Raw genomic sequence first — 21082 nt, 5'->3', positions numbered from 1 at the left:
AATGGAAAAAAATAAGGGACATTCAGGTAAAATAACAGTTAAGCAAAAATACATAGATGTGTATAAAATGTGTATTTGGATCATTTCCTCTACAGTATAAAATATTTGGTTGATCTTTGGTTCTCAACCCTCATGCAGACTATTTCAGCATCGACTTCAGTGCTTTTAAAGAAGAGCAAGTCCTCAAAATGATACAATCTGTAATAGATTCAGCTGATTAGATTCTCTTTGTTATAGACATGATCTGACTCTGTCTTCTTGTTGAGGAAATTTGAGACTTAAAGGGATGCTGTGATTGGCTGAGTTTGGTGGTGTGAGCAGGAAATGCACTGTTCTAAAAAATGACAAGAGCAATTGTTTGTCCTTGTTGGAATATGGAGACACGAGTCGCCTTTGCAAACATGGAACCAGAGATAGCATAATAGTAGCAGCAATAAGAGACACAAAGACATATCTATTTGCAGATTCCTCTTTATCTGACTTCTCTGACCGGCTTTATGAAATCTGCCTCAGAGATCATGGTCCATGTGGCGACGTCCCAATACGGATTGGAGCATAAAGGTGGTGGGTCGACTCCGACTTTTCATTGTACGTCGACAGCATTCAGCTGATCAGAACAGACTCATTCAAACAGCAGCAAAGTTGTTTTTGTAGCCTTTTCCCACATGAGATTATGGTTTCATTAGCTGCATCCAATGCTTCAAATTAAATCAGGGGTGGCATTTTGTTCTCCGATGATATTCAGTGGCAGTTCTTGAATGAATGCGACCCCGGGTGAGTCTCTCTTTCTGTGACCAGCATGCACATTCATATTACTGGATTACTGATGAGCAGACTAGAGGACACTTCACTGCGTTTCTAAGTTAGTCAAGAATCAATTGTTTTTGCTTTCACAAACTTTGCTTTCAGGAGTCTGAATCACAACAGTTAGAACAATTCGGTGCAGTTCAAATTGTCCCAATGTTACACAGATATCCCAAATTTTCATTTTTATTTCGAAAAGAGAGGTTTCAGAAATCTCAAATTATGCTTGAGATTTATAAGATATTATGATAAATCCACTTGCACCATAAAATCATGCAAATAAAGTTACAAAAATAAATTAGCTTAATGGAAACATGATTATTTTGAACAATTTTGGGCTAGAATAATGTGGTGTTTTTTTCAGCCGTATCAAAATAGATGTATTTCACAAAACTGCCATGGAAACACTTTTTTGGATCACGATAGTCACATGATCAACAGCTTGATGCTGCTACTGGCGGAAATGGCAAAGAAGACAACAGGAAGTAGTAGGAGGATTTTCAGCTGGCTCCACCAGAGATCTCACAGCATCACACACTTCATAAAAGTTTGTCTCATTCCAACGTTGCTCATCTGTAAAATGGCCGACTACCATTTCTCCAAAACTCTGCACAATGTAGCCGCTCCTAGTATGAGGAGTTTGTCGCTGCAACGTCTTAATCAGACGGCGACCTTTCCTGTGATGGCTGAATTATTAATGTATCTCCTGTAACTGTTTACATCCGTCACGGCCATAATTTTAATATTTTATTGAGTGAACAAGTTTATTCACATGTGACTTTAATGTAATTTATTATTTGATGGTGAAACTGTAGTTTTTAACATTAGCAGCTCCGTTTGCAATGGAAACGGAGCTGCTGACAGTAAGCAATAGAAAACTTATTCTGGACAAAACTAACTCTTTTGTTTTGCATGAGCTCTCGTACCATCCTGATAAAACGTCGCTCTACTCAGTAAGCCATATTACACATTATATACTGTCAGTAAGCCTCTATCCATATGAATATATTGCCTTAAAAATGCAATTTTTTTCTTGTTCTGTCAGATTTGAACTTGCAGCTCTGCTGCCTAATGAGTGGGTAATGTCTGAGTGGCTACATACGTTTCTTACAAACAGTCAGGAGTTTTTCTGCTGCATCAGTGTTTGAGTGGGTGAATAAGATGCAGCTACTGTAAAGTTATTTATTCACTAGAGTAGAAGATTATTTCATAAACAGCCTATTTTGGGGATTTTTTGCCACTGAGGAAGCATTGCACCATTGGGCATTCGCCTGGTAAGCTTTATGTTATGCAGATTGCTAAGTAGCAAGACAATTAAAAAAAGATTTAAAGTAATAATTAATAATTGATGAATTGCTTTGATATGTTAAGGTGTTATTTTTGTATAACACAGAGCATTAATCTACTGCTTAAACAGTTCTATTTATCAATACTTAGCTTCAGACAACCCAGATCTGAAGTAGTCGAGAAAAAAAAAATGCATATTAAATGTTTTATTTATAACTATGAAGTTGTTTGGATCTCGCCATTTTTTTATTTTTTTTTTTAATTCGATGAGACTTTTTGAGGTGAAACGTTGCATACTGAAAAATCTTTGATAACGTTTGCATCCTATATCACTGAAACTGCTTATGTGGCTTTAGTCGGCCATTTCTAACAACCCCAAAATTATTTGTCTTCAGACAGGTTGGCAGGTTACCCTATTAGCCAGAAACCTTCCAGCTTTATGCCTTTATTCCTATTATATGTCTTGCTTTGTGATTTTTATCAACAAGTAATCTCACATTAGGAACACCAGAGCCTTCCCTGGAAGTGCTTCTGACAGCCTTAAGCTTTTTATGATATGTTTTCTAAGTGTTTGGTAAATATTTCGAGCTTACTGTTTTGTTTTCTCTCGTTTTAAAAACCCATGTGTATTTCTCACCACACCATCTATTTGCCTTCCAGTCAGATTATTTCATTTTGCCCAAGCATTTTTATTTGCACTTATCACTATCATTTTACATAATTAGAGGAACTCCAGACTCTGTGTAGACCAATCCATGACCTGTAGTGTCTCACCATGTGCTTATCTATTCAAGTATGCAATTATTGTACTGGAGCTTCGTTTAGGAATATTAGCACACAGAAAAATGAACACATTTACAGATTCTAACAGAAATTAGCTGCTTTGTTTTGACATGTCATTTTTAATGGGGTAACACTCCTGTTTAGCATCATACTGAATAAAATGCTGATTTGATTTCTTCTAATAAGTACAAAAACACTATTGCTCATCTGCCAAATCTATTTTTTAACATGTTTTGCATATTGTACCAAACAAATTAATGGAAATGCTGCAACAAATTATGTTGACTCATGTAAGTTGTCTGTTATGTGACGAGAGGTTGCTGTCCACAAAGTTGCTCCCTTTTTTATCCTTAAATGAATCAAACTATAGGTCAGTGCCATAATCAGCAAAAAGTAAAAACACTCCCATTTTAGCAGTCAGTTAAAAAGCTTATAAAAGTAACAAAAAGTATAACAAAACTCAAAAGAAATGCCAGTGACTGGAAAATCACCATAAGACTTCTAAGCATTTTTAGGGTCGTGGAATAAAAAATGACAAGAAATTCTAACTTTCAAAACAGCAGCACATATTTTCTGTATAAAATCAAGCATACACTTTTAGAGCACAAGAGTATAAATAATTTTTGAGCACAAACTACATATATCCATTAACAAAGCTGTATGCAGTGGACTCAAACCTTTCATGTGTTTGATCTTCAGAGGAAATTTACCTCTGCACTCACAGAGCAGCATCCCAACTTTCTTCTTGTCAGATACTATTTGCCTAAATCGCTAACTGGCTCACTGTATGCTGATATTATGTAAGTAAATACTGCTTTCTGCCTCCATTCTGCATCCAAGTCTTGCAATAGAGCCTTGTTGCCAGCGTCTAAGCAATTTGTTACAACAGATGATATAAATTTGCTTTTGTTGAGTGTTTGGGTAAATGTAATTCTTAAGTGATGCATTAAATTATGCAAGTATTTGTTTGATAATGCCAGTTTTCTTCTTGTTCCAAGGAGAAATTCTTGGAGGATGAAATGACGTATTATGTAATCTGGAGGACTAAGCCAGATTGATGAATGGTGTCTTTATACAGCTAATCACTGGCCAATATTTAGGCATCAAATAAAAACAAAACCTGTGATTAGGAATTTAGGAATATATGTATTGGATTTGATTTCCAACTCATTTAGTATATTTTCTAAGTTTAATCACTTTTAAACAGATAGACACCCTTTTAATGGTAGTTCATCATCAACATTTGTTTGTTTAAATAATCTGAAATGGATTCTGTGGAAAGGTATGTTTACAATATAAAATATATTAAAGTCAGGAGTATCTTTGATTGATTGATTGATTATAACCTGTGTGACACTTGGAAATGTAATTAAACTGTAGGAAACAGAAATCCGATTTGGTTTTCTAAAATCAAATTCTCCCAAAGACACAGAAATACACTGGAACTTTTATGTAAAGAGTCTTTTTCTGGACTTTTGGCTGATATTTTGTCTTTATTGTATAAAATGAAATGACCATAAATATTTATGACCACTTCTTCTTACTTGTGCAAATCAGCATAGTATAAATGATTATTCCTCCAACTTATTTTAATTTAAGACTTTCATTTTGGTTTGTGTGTGTTTTTTCATATTGAATGTTATTTTCAATTCTCTCAGAATTAAAGAAGTCATATCAGACACAAATAACCAAATCTAAAGTCACATTTCATATTTTGCTGTGTGTGCTGGTTTATTTATGAATGTAAGAACAATATAAATGGGATATTAGAAGATTTTGTGGTGTTCACATACACAGACTGCATATCTGTGTATTGAGATCAATACTGTGGAATTCACAGTATTCTGCTGCATCAGGACCGGGTACATTACTTTATCATGTTGTCAGCATCTTATTACATATTAGAAGGATCAATAAATATTTATGTGATCTATGAGTGCCCCCAAGTGGTCAGACAATTAGTCAAATTAATCAAAAAGTAAATTATGCCATAAGCTTCCCTTTCAGTTCCAAAAGTCCAACATCCAAAGGTAAGTGAGGCTCTGTGGGGAAGTGAATGTCCAAATAATCTCTAGCAACCAGATTGTGCGGTGATGAAGTTGTGTATGCTACTAATAACTTAATATGTTATTAAGCAATGCAGCATCAATATTTTTCTATGAGTATCTTCCTATCACCAAACAGAAGACAAAAATATTTAAATGTGTGACGAGAGTATTAAAAAACTCTGAGCTCTTAAAAGAAGTAGAAGTAGTCAATAAAATTCATATTTCTCATGTAGTAAAGCCAAACAGTTATTCAATAACATTACCTAAAGGACAATAAATATTATAATTCAATCATTCAGGCGTGAGGTAGTTGTGGCTTATATTTAAATATTGCAGTACAGATAAAGCTTTCTGTGTTGAGCATCTTATTTAATGATGACCACCAGTGCGGTCTTTTTGTGATATTATTTTCATAGTGCTTATAAAACACTGAAATAAAACACATAGCAGCATTTACAGCTGCATTAAAATCAAAGAGTCGGAGGCCAATAAAGCCTCTCTGCAGATAGGAGGAACCTGAATAGATGAGCAAACACACGTCATAGATTGAGTCTCTGAGCTGTTCTGATCTTTTCTTGACTCATGGCTCTTTACAGTTACAGTGTCTTGCAAAGAGCTTCATGCATCCATTAAAATTTTTAACACATTGCAATTATAAACTTTAATGTCTTTTAATTGCATTTGACATGACAGACCAACACAAGAAAGCAAATAATTCTGAAGCAAAAGTTAAATACATAACTGTCTGTTTTTTTCCTGCGCATTGATATTCAGCCTTTGTTACTTTGATATCCCAAAATAAAAAATCCCAAAAGTCAACCAATTAGTGAATTAAAAGACAAATTCAAAAGTCAAGTTAGAGAATTTGTCAACAAAGCAATTGTTAGTCAAGCGGTCTACAAACAATACCTTTATGAAAGGATGTAAGGGCACAAAAGTGGAAGAAAATAGAAAAGAAGATTTCTGTAATAAGCCTGCAAGACAAACACCTCTGAACTCCATGTGATTCATAAACTACCAATGAAAATGGTCAATCCCGCACAGCTGAGAGTTTAAAATAAATAAAGCCATAGTAAGTCTCCTCATGCAGTAAAAATTCAATTTTGGGCCCATTTTTTTGCCCATTTGCAACCGATATCCCACTTTTCTGTCTCTTTTCACACCCCAAAAAGATCTGATTTGTGCCACTGAATCATACATGTATCCAAATATTTTTTAAAAGAGTCTGCATTTAAAATGCGTCATGTCACATTTTATGATTGACTTGAGATATGATAAAATGTCTCAGATCTTCTGGTAGTTCTGTACCAGAAGAAGCCAGACGTGTTAAGCCTGGACGTAAACAAAAGCTGGAGTAGATGTGACTTTTTTTTTCTTTGTTTTTTTCTTGTCTTGTGAAAATACTGCTGACTCTGTTCAACAACTTTAAAATCAATCTATAAACAGTAGCATCCGTTACTATGTCTGTAAACATGTAAACAGTGCTCTGCTGTGTCAACGTTCTTCTTCTGTGCATAGCGAGTTAACAAAAGTCTGATTTTGATCACATTTAATTAGTGGCAGTAACGGTCATTAAAAAAACTTCATTTCAGCAAAGAAAATCTGAATTGAACATCAAGACTTGTGTGAACGTAGCCATAAAAGAAACAAAACATTGCTTTGATCGTGTCTTGAAGTATTTCTTGAAAGGTACTAAACTTAACTCCAAAATTGCCGAAGATGTAAAAATGTGAAAGACACACCCACAAGACTAAAATTGCGGTTAATAATGGCTCTTTTGACTCAACCGGGCTAAATGTGTACACTTTTAATATTTTTATTTGTTAAAAAAATAAAACTATTGTTTTCCATCCACGTCACTATCATTTACTATTTTGTGTTTTTCTATCAGACAAAATCTCAATCAAATACTTTGCAGTTTGTGTTTGTACCATTACTAAAGGTATCAAGACGTGCTAGTACTTTTGCAAGGTTGTTGTAGTGCATTTTAATAAAAATAATTTAAAAAATCTTAATATCGATCAGTCAGTAAAATTCATTAGTGTGTAGACTCTGTCAAATCATCCCTAAGAGGAACAGTATGAATTGACAAATTAACTTTTTGGCTCATATGATCTCTGGAGATAAAACAAATTTAATGCATCGCTTCAATAAATGGATTTAAGGCTCCAGGGTTACATAAAAAGAGCTCACAATGCATGCAATCCAGCGTCTTCAAGCTAAGTCTTATGGATTAGACGGGAATCCCAAGGGTTGCTTTACTCCCCGCTGATATTAAATAAATCACCATATCTGAAATTATCTGGCTCCTCTTCTGACTTATTTTTTTAAACTATGTATTACTCTATTAAACTCTAAGCAAGCAGAAAACTTAAATATAAAGTTTGGTTTCAAGTTTAATCTGCAGACAACTTAAATGTGATGAGCCTTTCAGTTGATCTTACCAGTCTCTCCCCACACAGGCAGGTATTCATCCTGCTGGATGTCCAACATCAGCTCCAGGCCGTTGCCCGTTCCGCCCTTCATCGTCACCAGTAGGGGTCGTCCATCTTGGCCTGAATTAAACGTGTAGCATTTCCCGTAGCGTGTAAATATCTGAAACACACACAGAAAGTCCATGCTTTAATAACAACTCAAATGTTTGACATTCTCTATAACAAGAGTTTCGGACTTTATTTCCTACGAGGGATTAAAAAATAAAGAAAACAGCATCCGTTCAGGTTGTGCTACCAAACACGGATCTCAGAAGCCTTCATGTAGAGAGCCTGTTCACAAGCTGAACCCTGTCCGCTCTCAATACTGCATGATTTAGTTTGTGCTTGAGAAAACAGGACATGATTTTTGTTTCAGAGTTGGACGACCTGTCTGGCAAATTTCACACAAGACGGCGCTGAGATATCTGACCCTCCCCAACAAAAACGTAAAAATATTACCTCCTTTAGAGCTAAAACAAGCCTTTTTTCAGAAACTACTACACATTTTTGTGTTGTTTTAACTAAAGATCAGCTCATGTGCCTCAGTTTGCAAACTTTTCCTTCCAGTTCTAACTCAACATTTTTCAGTTTTTCTCATAGTGGTACATTTGATCATTTCAGCCATCATTGTGCTGGATTTGTTTTTAGCCTGCTAAGCCAGTTGATCAGCTACCGTTTGAAGGCTGATGCACACCGCCATCAACATCCTCGTCCTTCGACAAATCCCTCTAAACGGCTAACTCTCCCTTTCCTGCCGCAGATGAACTATTGGTGGCAAACACATCAGTAAGTTTCATATTCCTGTTTTTAACACATTCTTTTGGGTAAATCATGACCAGCCCATGGATGTGCGTTAACCTACCGGGTATTGCCCGGCACACTAGATGGCCATCCCACCCCAGGTCAGAAACAGTGTTTACATCATGATGTCAATGAAATCTGAACCATCCACACACAGTGTGAACATATTTTGCACAATGTGCCTGATTATGGAGACTTCAGCGTTTTTTCTCTCTTACAGCCGATTTGTGGTCGTCAGACTTCATGTGTAATCTCAAGGCATTGACATCTATTCTCCCGGCATTAATCTCTTCGCGTCCGACACGAAATCCTTTGTCATTCATTACCATCTGGGCTTATCTTAATTTACAAATCTCCTTCCACCTCGGCTGGAATTTGCACTTACTCATTTTCTCCGCTGCTCGTCTTCCTAAAATTACACACCAAGCCGCTAGAAACAGTTTCCAAAATTGATGTACAGTACAGATCAAAGGTTTGGACACACCTTTTAATTCAATGAGTTTCCTTTATTTTCATGAGTATTGACATTGTAGATTCACACTGAAGGCATCAAAACTATGAATAACACATGTGGAAATATGCACTAAACAAAAAAGTGTAAAACAACTGAAAATACCCCTTATATTCTAGTTTCTTCAAAGTAGCAACCTTTTGTTGTGATTACTGCTTTGCACACACTCTGCATTTTCTTGATGAGCTTCAAGAGGTAGTCACCTGAAATGGTTTTCACTTCATAGGTCAACCTGCCCTGTCAGGTTAATAAGTGGGATTTCTTGCCTTATAAATGGTCATGAAAATAAAGAAAACCCATTGAATTAGAAGGTGGGTCCAAACTTTTGGTCTGTACTGTACATTTCTGGCAATAATCCATAAATTCCCCAATGAGGGAGTTCAGCTGAACAATTTGGATTTGTTGAACTCACCTTATTTCCCCTGAAACCTAGAAAAAATGGCACTGAGATTTAGATTTAATCATTTATAATCAAATCTAAGGCCTTAAATTTAACAAAATATATTTTATAACTTTTAATGCTTTTTAATGCCATGCTTAAACCCTATTGTTTTACAAAATGCAGCTGAAACAATTTTGCTGCTTCAAAAATGTGTACTTTTTGTTCATGTTGCCAAAGGAGAAAAGAAAACAAAAGAAACAGTGAAGAAGAAATAGAAACACATTCATTCTACGTTTCAACATTTAGGATAGCGAGGGTGGTTTGAACTCCCGTTAACATGCATCTTATTAAACTGTGCCAGGAAACAACATCTACAAAAAAAGTTTTAAAAAGTTGTGCATGTATGTGGAAAATACTCAGAACTTTTAAACAATGGCCTCCAACAGCTTCATTTGAAATGCAGGGTTTCGTTTTGAAACGCTCAGGCTGAAACCCCCATGGAGTAATAATATACTATGAGACTTGATGCTCTCTGCAATTATGTAAAAAAAATGAGCTAGACAAATGGGCTTTCAAAATAAAAAAATCCAATATTCTGCAAAAACAAACTTGCATACAGTATATAGATGGTTTGGTCTGATTTACAAAACATAAATGCATAGTTTGGTAGCACTCAAGTTTACAGCAACTACAGTTGATCTGGGGAAAAAAGTTGATCTTACCTCCAAAGCATTAGGAGTTTGATCAAGATGAGAATATTCTTCAATGTTTTACGTAAGATATTATAGAGGATTAGTACTGAATTACTAATATTTAATAATTGGATAACAAGTTTGATTATTTACAGCTGGAGGAGGTATACAGAATGTACATCCATAAGTAACCAATGTGTTTTTGTTCTTGACCAGTCCAACAGTTACATCTCTCAACCCCAACTTACAAACCGTACTGTAAGCTAACAGCTGATAGCATGGTTAGCTGCATGGTCTGTGGCTCTGACCTGTATCTGTGGTGTATGTCTGAGTAAAAGCCCAAAGCACTGGACAGCAAGAAACAAAATTTATTTTCAGTTTATATTTCTAATCTGCATGGAACTTCTTCAGTTTCTCTGTTTCCTTCCATTTATGTTTATATTAATCAGTCATTTCTCCTGTGTTTGTTAGCAATTCTTTCATCATTTTGTGTGTTTACATTAAGTTAACCTCCACCAGTTATCCTAGTTGAGGGTTTCCATGAGCTGCAGCATTTTCAGTTACTTATACTCACTGGTTTATAACACCAGGCTGCTTTTTGGTACTGTTGCCCTGCAGCAATAATGTCAGGTTTCAAACCCTGACCTGGATTTTGGATTAAATTAGCATGTTAGTGTTGTTCTGTGGTGAACTGGTGATCAGTCGAGGGCAGTGGTTTCCAAAGCTTCCCGTTTTTGACCCACGAAGTAAAAATGTCATGACCCAGACTCTTGAGCACACAAATATTTTAACTTAAAAAGTGGTGTTATGACAAAACAATTAGCAACAACAGCTAATATTAGCTGAACTTGTGTCGTTTCCATCATGCTTCTTCATACTTCCAGTTCCTCAAGTGCATATCTTTTCACATCATCTTTATGGATGCTGCTTTCATTCATCACCATTGTACATTTGGGATGTAGTTTTTCTGTTAACTTTCATCTTTTCCATGATTCTGCCCGTCTCCTGCCTGCCCTTAGATTTAATCAAACAGCAAAACCTGACATGTAATATGTATGAGATGAATAAATTACTTGCCGTTATTTGTGTCCAGGTCATCAAACTGCGTTGCTAAAAAAATTAGAGTTTTGAGAAGCTGGAAACAGATCTGTGAATTTATTCCAATTTATAAATAAATAAATAAATAAATCATTGACTAATTAAATTGTTATATAAGTTTCTTCTATGAGCAAAGTAGATAAAAACTCAAAATGCTTTTGTGCTATATATAGCAAAACAGCTAAACTGGGGTTAAAAAAATGTAGATTAGAAAACCTGAATGCTTCAAACCTTTAACATACTTGACTGTTCATCCATGTACAGTACAGCAGAACCTGATGCTGGGCCACTGTAGCATTTGCAAACTACAGTATGTCCCACTGGCAACGACTCGATTGCTGGTGAACTAATGGATGTATAATCTAATCAGAAACATCCAGAAAATGAAAAAGCATACCTAGGGTCCAAAATGAAATTTTTTCCTACTTTGTTTGCTGAGTCACATGCTGAGATCCATGCATTACAGTATCGTAGCTCCTAATTAACTTAGAATTAACCTTCAACATGTTGACATTAATATTTGGAACATTAAAACAGGAAGCTAGTTTTAAGAGAACAAACACAGGAAATAAACTTAATAACTTATTTTTTATTACCATTTCACAGAAGAAGATAGAATGTATCTATCTGTATAAACTGGATGTATAAATGATCTTTTTGCAATACTGCTAATAAAACAAAAGTCTACTTTTAGCCTTCTGTCATCGCTCAGAAAGCTGCCTTTCGTCTGAATTTTATGCGAGAACTTTGATAAGAAGGCGTTTATTACATAGTTGACTTATGAGTCAGACGTTATTGCTTCATGACTCAAATGCCACAAACACCAGATGCACCAAGCTGAAAAAAATCAAACACAGCCATCCCTCACAAAAGAAAAGTTAAAATAATGTGAATCCTGCTTAGTGAGGTGTGTGGAATAGAGTGAAACCTGAATCAAATAGAGGCACGGTTATTCATAGGAGCCTGTAAAACACAATGCAGTGAAATGTAATGAAAAGCCCTCTGATAAGTCCAACATGATATGAGATGTGACCTTCAAGAGTGTAGGTGGCAAATCTGAGCCAAGAACAGACCCTATGATACCAGCTTATGTGCAGAATATGAATATCAATAAAATGTCCCTGAAATCCATCTTCTGTCCCAGAGCTCTCTCTCAGTGTAATCAGATTAGTATTTGTCATTTCTCTTTGGAATATAAAGACAGAAGATTTTTACAATATCACAAAGCTGCCTCCTTTCACCCAACAAAGTACCTGACAATTGCAAATGGATTAAACCTGCAGGAAAAAAAATCCTTGCTTTGAGTTTCAGACTTAACTAAGCAAAATACTGGAAAAATCCAAACTATTTAATTGCAGCAACTCGGCTGTTACTGCAATTTCTTTCAGTCTCTTGTACAAAATATTTTTCTTCTTGTTTTTTTTTTTAAAAGAGAAATATGAACAAAAGAGGAATTTAGTCTTCATACTCAAAGAAAGCATTTACCAGAAACAGTGATGAGATTGTAACAAATGTGCGAGAGCGCATACGTCTGTTTCTTATTGCACAAGCCGGTTTGTACGAGAGCATGAATGATTGTGTTTGCCCAGGAGACGATGTGTTTGTGTGCATGCATGCAGCCCCCCTACTTGCCATCTGCGTGTATGTGTTTGTAATGTGGTGATTGACTACAGCAGACCCGTAGTCGAGAGTTGCTGTGGTAACCAGGAGATTGTGCCGGCTTCATTGAGTGACGAGCAGCAACAGTGGATGGTGCCGCTGACCTTGGGGAGTCAGGATCCTCATTGTGTGCGAGAGACTCCGAGGTTTGCTCTGTCTCATGCATCTCTACGTCTGTCTGTCAACAAGCCTGTCAGGCTAATTCAGCTGTCCAGCTTGTTGGCAGCACAGACACACTGTGACATTTTCTCAATAATTTATCGTGAGACATGTATTATTTTGTCAAGATCCAACCTTTGTTGTGAGTGAAATGAAAAGTTTGGTAAAGACATGCAGATTAAGTGATGTTTTATTAATTAAAGTTGTATGAACATTTTATAAAACTTATTTTTACACATTATGTATTTTTCAGGTACAGTGAGTCATATTATAGCACAATCAAGCAGCTGTGTTATCTTTAGCTGATATTTTCAAAAATAACTTAAAAGAAATTTGACTTTGCATCTGAAATCGATCTCTTTAAGAAGCTTCTACTCTTTCCAACACTCCAAATTCAACATGTTATCACAACACTCGTCTGTTATGTCGTTTACAGCTGTTTTTAGAAGGGGTGTACTAATTTATCTGCTATCTTATTTGCTAAAAATCAGCCACTGTCCTCTTTTGCTCTGCAGTGACAGAGGTTTGACGGACATGCCGGCATCACCAGGTCATCTCTGCACATTTGCAGTTAACAAGAGTCACACCACTGTTGCCAACTCTGCAACTTTATTGCTATATTTAGCGACACTTCAAACAAAAAAAAATTGGTATCCTCAAAATCAGAATCAGCCAGAAAATTGCAATTGGTGCACCCATAGTTCTTAGGGGTGCTAGACTGAGAAGTAGTTTGTATGACAAACTCAGCAGATGTACAGTTCCACACCAGCTCGGCTGGGAACTGGATCTCCACTGTAGAGCTTTGGGTAAAAAGATGTTGATTTGTATGAGCAAGCATTTAGGCACCCACGAGATTCAAGACTTTCTCAAACACACAAGAAAGAATCAAAGCAACACTCCAGGTATGCTCTTGATGAAGGAATAACATTAAAACCTGATATGAAACTCAGAAAAGTTGATTTCACTTAATACCTGTCTTATGTCTAGCTGTAGGGAGGATTTTGGGACTCTGAAATAATACCTCAAAAAGCTGAGATGTCATCAATCACCTTCGATGCAGAAGCAGTCTAATGCCCTGCTGTTGAGGACTGTTACCCTGCATGTTTTTGATGAGCCGCTGCTTTAAATTACACGATTTAAATCAACGGGCCATCATCAGGTTTCTACACAACATGCTGGGATGTAATTACATTATTTAAATCAAGGACACGTCTAAAGCATGCAGGAAACTCGCCCTTGGAGATCATAATTGGACACTGCTTCTCGAATGCAAACCGAAGCAAAAACAGTCCAATAGTGCTGTCGAATGAATGAACCTCTACAGATTTCTGAGTTTTTCTTTATTTTTTTGTCTCACTTAAATGTTTCAGAAACACCAAGTGAATTTTAGTGTCAGACAAAACAAAAAAAATCTTAGGTCTGACTAAGCATAAAATGCAGTTTTCATTAAGGGTAAAAACTATGCACCTGGCAGTATCTGAAAAGGAGCTCACCCCATAAATGTAATAACATGCTATCCAGTATTTGTGATAACAGGCAGTCTATTTTTGACTTCACTGTGGAGGTTGTTTACATTTAACAACCTCCAGTGGGGGGATTTCCAAGCATAAACTTATGCCAGAAATAAATGTAAGCATCTGCTTAAATTGGCTGCTGTTTACTGTCAGCATTATTGATAGCACCTCAATAGGAGTTCAGTCCAGACTTTGACTAGATCAATCCAAAAATATTAATTTTCTGGCCATTCAGAGTTGGACTTGCTGTTGTGTTTTGGCTCATTGTCCTCCTGCATAAGTATCTGTGAACTTAAGGTGATAAAATCAGTGATGGGTATTTCTACTCAGGAGTTCCTGGTGTTTTCCAGGGGCTGAGGAAGCGGGAAAAAAAGTCCAGGGCAGTTTTTTCAACCCTGCAGAGTGACAGATGTCAATTATTTTCTGTTTCTGAGTGTCTTTGTATCAAGGCTGAACATGTTGCTTTTTTAAGATCTGGGATACTTTGTGTCATCAGTCAGGTTTAAGAGATTCTTTCATTCAGGCAGGAACCAGGCCGGAGTGCAGCTCATAAAATGGAATTAAATGAATGGGGTTAATGGCAGTAAATTTGCGATTTAACAACAGGTAAATATTTTATTTTTACAAAGGGATAGCTGGTATGGACCAAGGTTAACATAGTTAACTAAAACGTATAAAAAAGACAAAAACAAAAATTTATTAAACATTTTCATTAACTGAGATAAATAAAAATGGTAATTAGTGGAGAAAAACTATATCTAACTGGAACGATATTATGCATTTATAACTAAAATGTACTGAAATTATAGACGTAGCCTTTGTTTTTGTGTTTATGAATCTATTCAACTGATGTGAAATAGATTATTGTTCCCCCACACAAGCAGTTTACGTCGGCTGTCAGCAAATAACGGCACACCATAACCTAACTAATAAAAACTAGCAAACACACTCTAAAGATTTATTAGAACTGAGTTAGACAAACAAAAAGTCACAACAAAATTAAAATGACAAACCCTGAATTATTACAACCCTGGATTGGATAGTCTTTTATTTTACTAAACTAATAACTTCTCAAAATAACTTTTTATGTTTATTTAGCTTAGCTTTGTCTGCATAGGAGTTAAGTACTATCATGTCACGTAAACAGTAATTCAGCCTGCAACAGCTGTTGGCGAACCACAGCATTCAATTTTTGCCAGGGAAGATGCACATTACCATAACAAATGTAAATATCTAGGATATGAATGAAAATATGGTATAACGTAGAAAACACCTTTCTTATTATATGCAAGAGCTGCTTATAAATCGTGCGTTGAATCACCCAGAAAAATATCCATTTGATAAGTGCTACTCCTTCACCCATGTGATGCATCGAGAAATGATTGGGTGCCAAAACATAAGCATAGAGAGGCTGTAGAGGACATGAAATGAGATTTTGAAAGTACTTACTTCTGAAGTGCTTAACACAAAGGTAAGTAAAGTCTGTATTAGTCTGGATCTCTCCACACTTCATCACTAAACACTTCACACCTTAATACAAACCAAAAACCACCACATCTTCTGAACAATTTTCACCAGGAAAAAAAATATTTAAATAAGGTTCACCTTTGAGGGGAAAAAAACAGAGAGAGAGACATCACCCTCCTTGTTCTTGCATAGTGTAAAAAATGTCACCGCCTTTTCCTAGGATAAATAATTCACAGAGAGACAGGCTGAGAGAATTCAGATGGCTCTCGGCTATCCTTCAAATGACAATCTGACAAGGCTGAACAAGCTGTTCCTTAAAAGTTGCCAGGGAACCACTTTCCCTATCCTCTATTGATTTTAAGATCAGCGGTGAGCTCAAACAAGCAGCAAGCTAAGACAGTTACAAAAACATAATTTCATCCTTCTTGCGTTTAGCCTCTGTTTGTTCAAAAGAACAAGAACAGCTAAACAGAAGAAAAGAGTCACAATGAAATAGAAAACAAATGATCTGGATACATATTTCATGACTCCACATGAATATTTAAATATTTCTCAAAAACACTCTGTACTTCACGTCTAATTAATCAATGACAGTCCTCATCATTAAGCAAGAAAAAAAAGCATATCAATATGGCGGATAAGTCCGAGAGCTGCTGAGGATAATGAAAGCCTCCGCTAACATCAGGATCCATGGCAACCGATCAAACTCAATCAATTTAAGAGGACCTTGCCATATGAAAGCTCCTGAGGAGTCACAAAATTGATCTTTATGTGATATTATTTTATCAGTTTTATACAGTTATTCTATTTACCTTTTCCAGAAGCAGAGAGCAGTTCTGACGTAAATGTATAAGCAGAAAGACCTTGTCTTATACTGGCGATTTAAACTAGATTTTGCAGAAAAAGAAAATCACATTTATCACATAAAAATATCTCTTGATGCTACGTAGAGTGACTTAAAGTATTTGTAGTTCCTTTGTATATTAGAACTGTAAGCCTTTCTGTATTTGTTTGTAGTTCATATTTAGTTCATAACAACTGAGAGGAAAATGATACATGGTTTTCAAACTCTTTTGCAAATACAAATGTGACAAGTGGGGCATGCATTTGTGTGCAGCACCTTTAAGGCCTAGTCTACAAGGGAATTTTTTATTATGTTTTTTTCCCGAGAATGGCTCATTGTTTTCGGAAATGTTTTCATCCACACAGAAACACAGAGAGAGTGCCTGAAAAAGCTGTTTTCTCTCGCCCAGACCTGTAAATGATGCCAAACATGAAGTGTGGGACACATGAGGTTAGCTGTAAACACAACGTAAAACAAGAAGAATGGTGAACAAAAAAGTGAAAGTTTCAGTGTGGACTTGGGGCACAAACTGTTAAAAAACCAAAGTGGACGGTCAAAATATTACAAACCCACTTTTTGTTGCAGTTACAGCTGCACGTTTTTGGCTTACATCCTTACCATCTTTGCACATCAAGGGACTGAAATCCATATTTACAAAATAGCTCACTTTCAATCAGGTTGGATAAAGAGTGCAGCAAATGTCAAGTCTTGCCGCAAATTCTCAATTGGATCGATCTAAATGACTTTATTGTAGCTCTGCTGTTGCTGACCTACTGGAAATTAAGCCTCTGCTCCTGTCTCAAGTCTTTTTCAGTCTCAGATGGAGTTTCTTCCAGAATAGCTTCATTCATCTATCCATGGACTGGAAACACCTTCTTTGTGTCTGCTGAAGAAAAGCAGCACGATCCTGTCATATTTCACTGTAGAGATGGCGTATTCAGGCTGTTGGTTTTATACCATACCTAGGATTTTGAATCTCTGCAGAAACCCCTCCAGCGGTACCATAAGTTTCTGACTATTGTCCTCCTTGCCTGGCCGGTCAGGTGGGCGGCGGCCATATCCTGGTAATTTTGCAGTTATGCCATAATCTATTTACATTTTTGGATGATGGATTGAACAATCATGAAATAAACATTATTTCAATCATCTATTTCCTCTTTACTTTTCTTCACAGCGTTACCCCTGACATTTCTGTTGTCTTCCTTTGTGTTTTCTGTGCTATTTGTTCACTAACATCGTCCAAGAAACCTTTGCGGTTTCAGACCACAGTTGTATTTATACAAAGTATAAATTACCAACAGATGGAATCAATCTACTAATTAAGCACCATCTGCTGAATGTTATTCCAGGCTGTCAGAGTAAATAGTTTAAATGAAAAATGCAATCACACTTTACAGTGTAAAAGAATTAAAATCTCACATCAGTTTTTGTTTCCACTTCCACTTCCACTTGAAGTGGAATTAATCACAATGAGATAACTTTATTAGCTTCCTTCTTTCAAACTGTTATTTAATAGTACTTAACATCATTTTGACCACTCAAAGCACTTTACACTAGAGCCACATTCACCCATTCGCACTCACACATTTATACACCGATACACAGATCGATAGGCAATTTGGGGTTAAGTGCCTTACACACCGACATGTGGCAGGAGGAAGCTGGAATCGAACCTACAACCTTCCAATCACAAGATGACTACTCTACCCTCAGAGCCACAATCGACCCCATTAAAAACATAAAAACTGTATTGAAGAGAGAAAAGATGGCTAAGAGTTGCTTATTACTGAGCAACTCAGTAATAAGCTCAAATTTAATGATTGGCTGCAAGTAAAACAGGGGAATTTTACTGCCATCTTCTTAGAGTAGGAACACAACACTTCATGCATCATTTTTAATTTACCAATTCCAATGCAAAAAGTACCGTAATACTCCAAAGTTTTGAATTCTGCAGGTTGAAAGTAGCAAAGCTATCGCTTTTAACAGTATTATTCAAATGTTGTCTTAAAATTGTCTACGGACAGATTAGGTATGCTTGTGTAAAGTATTGTTTTAGCTGCCGCAACAACTACTGTTTCATAACAGGACTGCAGGTGTAGTGTATTTTAAGCACCTACTCCCTGTTGTCCTGGTCCCACATAACTGTTATTTAATATGCAATATTAGATTCTGATTTTAAAATGTAATGTTGTGAAGTGGAGGCGGCAGATCACAGCACAGAAAAATGAGCAGAAGCAGAGCTGAAAGCCAGTGATTTCCTAAAGTCATGCAGGTAAAATATAACTTTTAAATTCTCTCGATAGCTGGACCCTGTGTCACCAATAATATTAAACTATTTCCTAACAAAAATCCCATGTTATCAAATCTATAACATTTTATATTGTTTTCATTTGAGATGTTACCCAGATATATTAAAACTGTTGAAACTATTTGCAGCACAGCAAATGGGTGTTTCAAAAAAACCCCTGTTGGATGTTTAATCTGGTCTAATCTGATTAGTAAAGGTTCGTAATAAATCATGACAGTGTACACAACTGTGGAATTTGAGGAAAAGGTTACAACATCCAGACACCGACAGTGAGAATGTTGTGATTTCTAAATTTGATTTTGATCAATTTAGTTCTACTTCTGCACCAATTGAGAGTGAGAGAAGTTTTGCCACATACGTTACACAAAGTAACCCAATAAATCTACAGAAAACATTATTAGTCAGTCAGAAGACAAAAAACAACAACTCAATTTTAACTTTCTGCAGAATCAGACTCAGAGAGCCTCAACTAGTTAGGAATCAAAATGCAATAGAAAAACAACTTTAAAAAAGTATAAATATATACATATTTCTACCACGGTTCAGAAAAATACAATCTTACTACACAATAGGACAGTTGTGGGACCTTTACATAATGCCAATTCTAATTTCAAATAAGCTTACAGATCTGCTGATTGGGGGAAAACTGTTCATTTTCCATCTCCGCCTCACTGATTAATGCATCTCTGACAAATGGGACAATAAAAACTGTTTAAACCTCTGACCATTATCACTCGTTACATTAAGGAATCATAAAATAGAAAGTAAATCACAAATAAAATATGTTGAAAGAAGGTCTCACTAATTCTGATAGGCACTAAACCTGTCTCTTGGTAAACTTCAATGGCCATGGACTTCCTTCGACATTTAAACTATTCGCAATCATGCAAGTTCATGGTATGGTTAGAGCACGTACACATGTCATTACCAGTGATCAGGGTGAGATGCTGACCACGCACAGTGTAAACACTGTCCATCACAAAGTCTACATGGAGACACAAAGGTCAAGCAACTACACATGCAAACACCCAGAGCCAAGAACTAAAGATAGAGCATCTGCAGAGAACCCATGAGAAAAGGCCCTAGCTGGGACTCAATCCTTGGACTTCCCTGCTGCAAAACAACAGTCCTAACAATAGCACCTCCATCCTACTGAGAAAAATAGCAGAAAATTACACCTTGAAGCCAACACATCTGTTTTTTCTGCATTATTTATTGTGACCATATGTCATGTAAATATTCATTAATCCAGATGTCAAGAGACATTAGTTTGTGTAGCAAAAATGTACTGTAATGTAATAACAAATACATCCCAGGGGAAAAAAAACATCCTTGTAATTACAAAGATTTTTTTTTTGAAGATGTAAACACCAGCATGTAGGAAAAATGCACCAAATCTACAGTATTTATACAATAGAAAACAAGTTAATTTTATCCGGGTGATTTACTAAAGCTATATTATTATTATTATTATTATGTCTTTTTCTAAAGTAATAATAGATGGATCAATTTTAAAGTTGCTGAGCATGGGTGTGGCATAGTGTCGGCCATTGCTTCAGCCATTGTTTACATCCGGATTGATTATGACTGTCTTCTTCTTAAGCGTAATTATGTCACACGTCTCACATTGATGTAAAAGTCGTACAAAATGCAACATGACCGTTCTGACTGCAGACACTTTGAACATTATCCGATTTAGTATGGAAGTGTGATCAGATCAGAACTGGGCTGTTCAGACTGTGGGAAAGTGGTAAAGGAAATGTATATGAGCAGAAAAAAATCTGATTTGTGTGAACAAAACCTTTGCTTCTCAAATGATTAAAAGTCATTTAATACAGTGTTCATTTGAAGGGATAATTATGTAGTCATTTTTATGATATTTGCCAACATGAAAAGATTGTTATAAGCCATTAACATCCCTAGTCCATCAGTATTACTGGTTAATAATAATTTTTCTCTTCCAATGTAAAACATATGCAGGAATTGCAATCTGCAGTTTAAATACTGGCTGGTAACATGAGATTAAAACTGTTATTTATGGTAAATTCACACCAGCCCTGTTAAGTTCGCTTTAGTTAAACTCTAGTTCGTTAGTCTAAAAAGTTCAGTTCATTTGGGGTGGAGGGAATCTGTGATCAAACTCTGATGCAGACCAAAAAGACAAACTCCGGTTCGCCTATAAACCCAGGTTTTGGTTCAATAGAAGTGAACTCTGGTGCAGTTTCAATATGTGAACGCCAAGCGGACCAGA

At 36.1% G+C, this 21082-nt stretch overlaps 1 protein-coding gene across 3 annotated transcripts in view; it reads right to left on the bottom strand.

Moving 5' to 3' along the window:
- Positions 1 to 21082, bottom strand: part of asic1b (acid-sensing (proton-gated) ion channel 1b) — a 191279-nt gene that overhangs the window by 30683 nt on the left and 139514 nt on the right. For all 3 annotated transcript variants that reach the window (XM_028003458.1, XM_028003455.1, XM_028003456.1), the window contains one exon: positions 7367 to 7517. In XM_028003458.1, coding sequence (XP_027859259.1) covers positions 7367 to 7517 — 151 coding nt within the window. The remainder of the gene's footprint in view (positions 1 to 7366; positions 7518 to 21082) is intronic.

The sequence above is a fragment of the Xiphophorus couchianus genome, chromosome 20 (assembly GCF_001444195.1).
Source record: "Xiphophorus couchianus chromosome 20, X_couchianus-1.0, whole genome shotgun sequence".
Classification (NCBI taxonomy): domain Eukaryota; kingdom Metazoa; phylum Chordata; class Actinopteri; order Cyprinodontiformes; family Poeciliidae; genus Xiphophorus; species Xiphophorus couchianus.
This window is presented reverse-complemented; position numbering and strand designations above follow the sequence as displayed.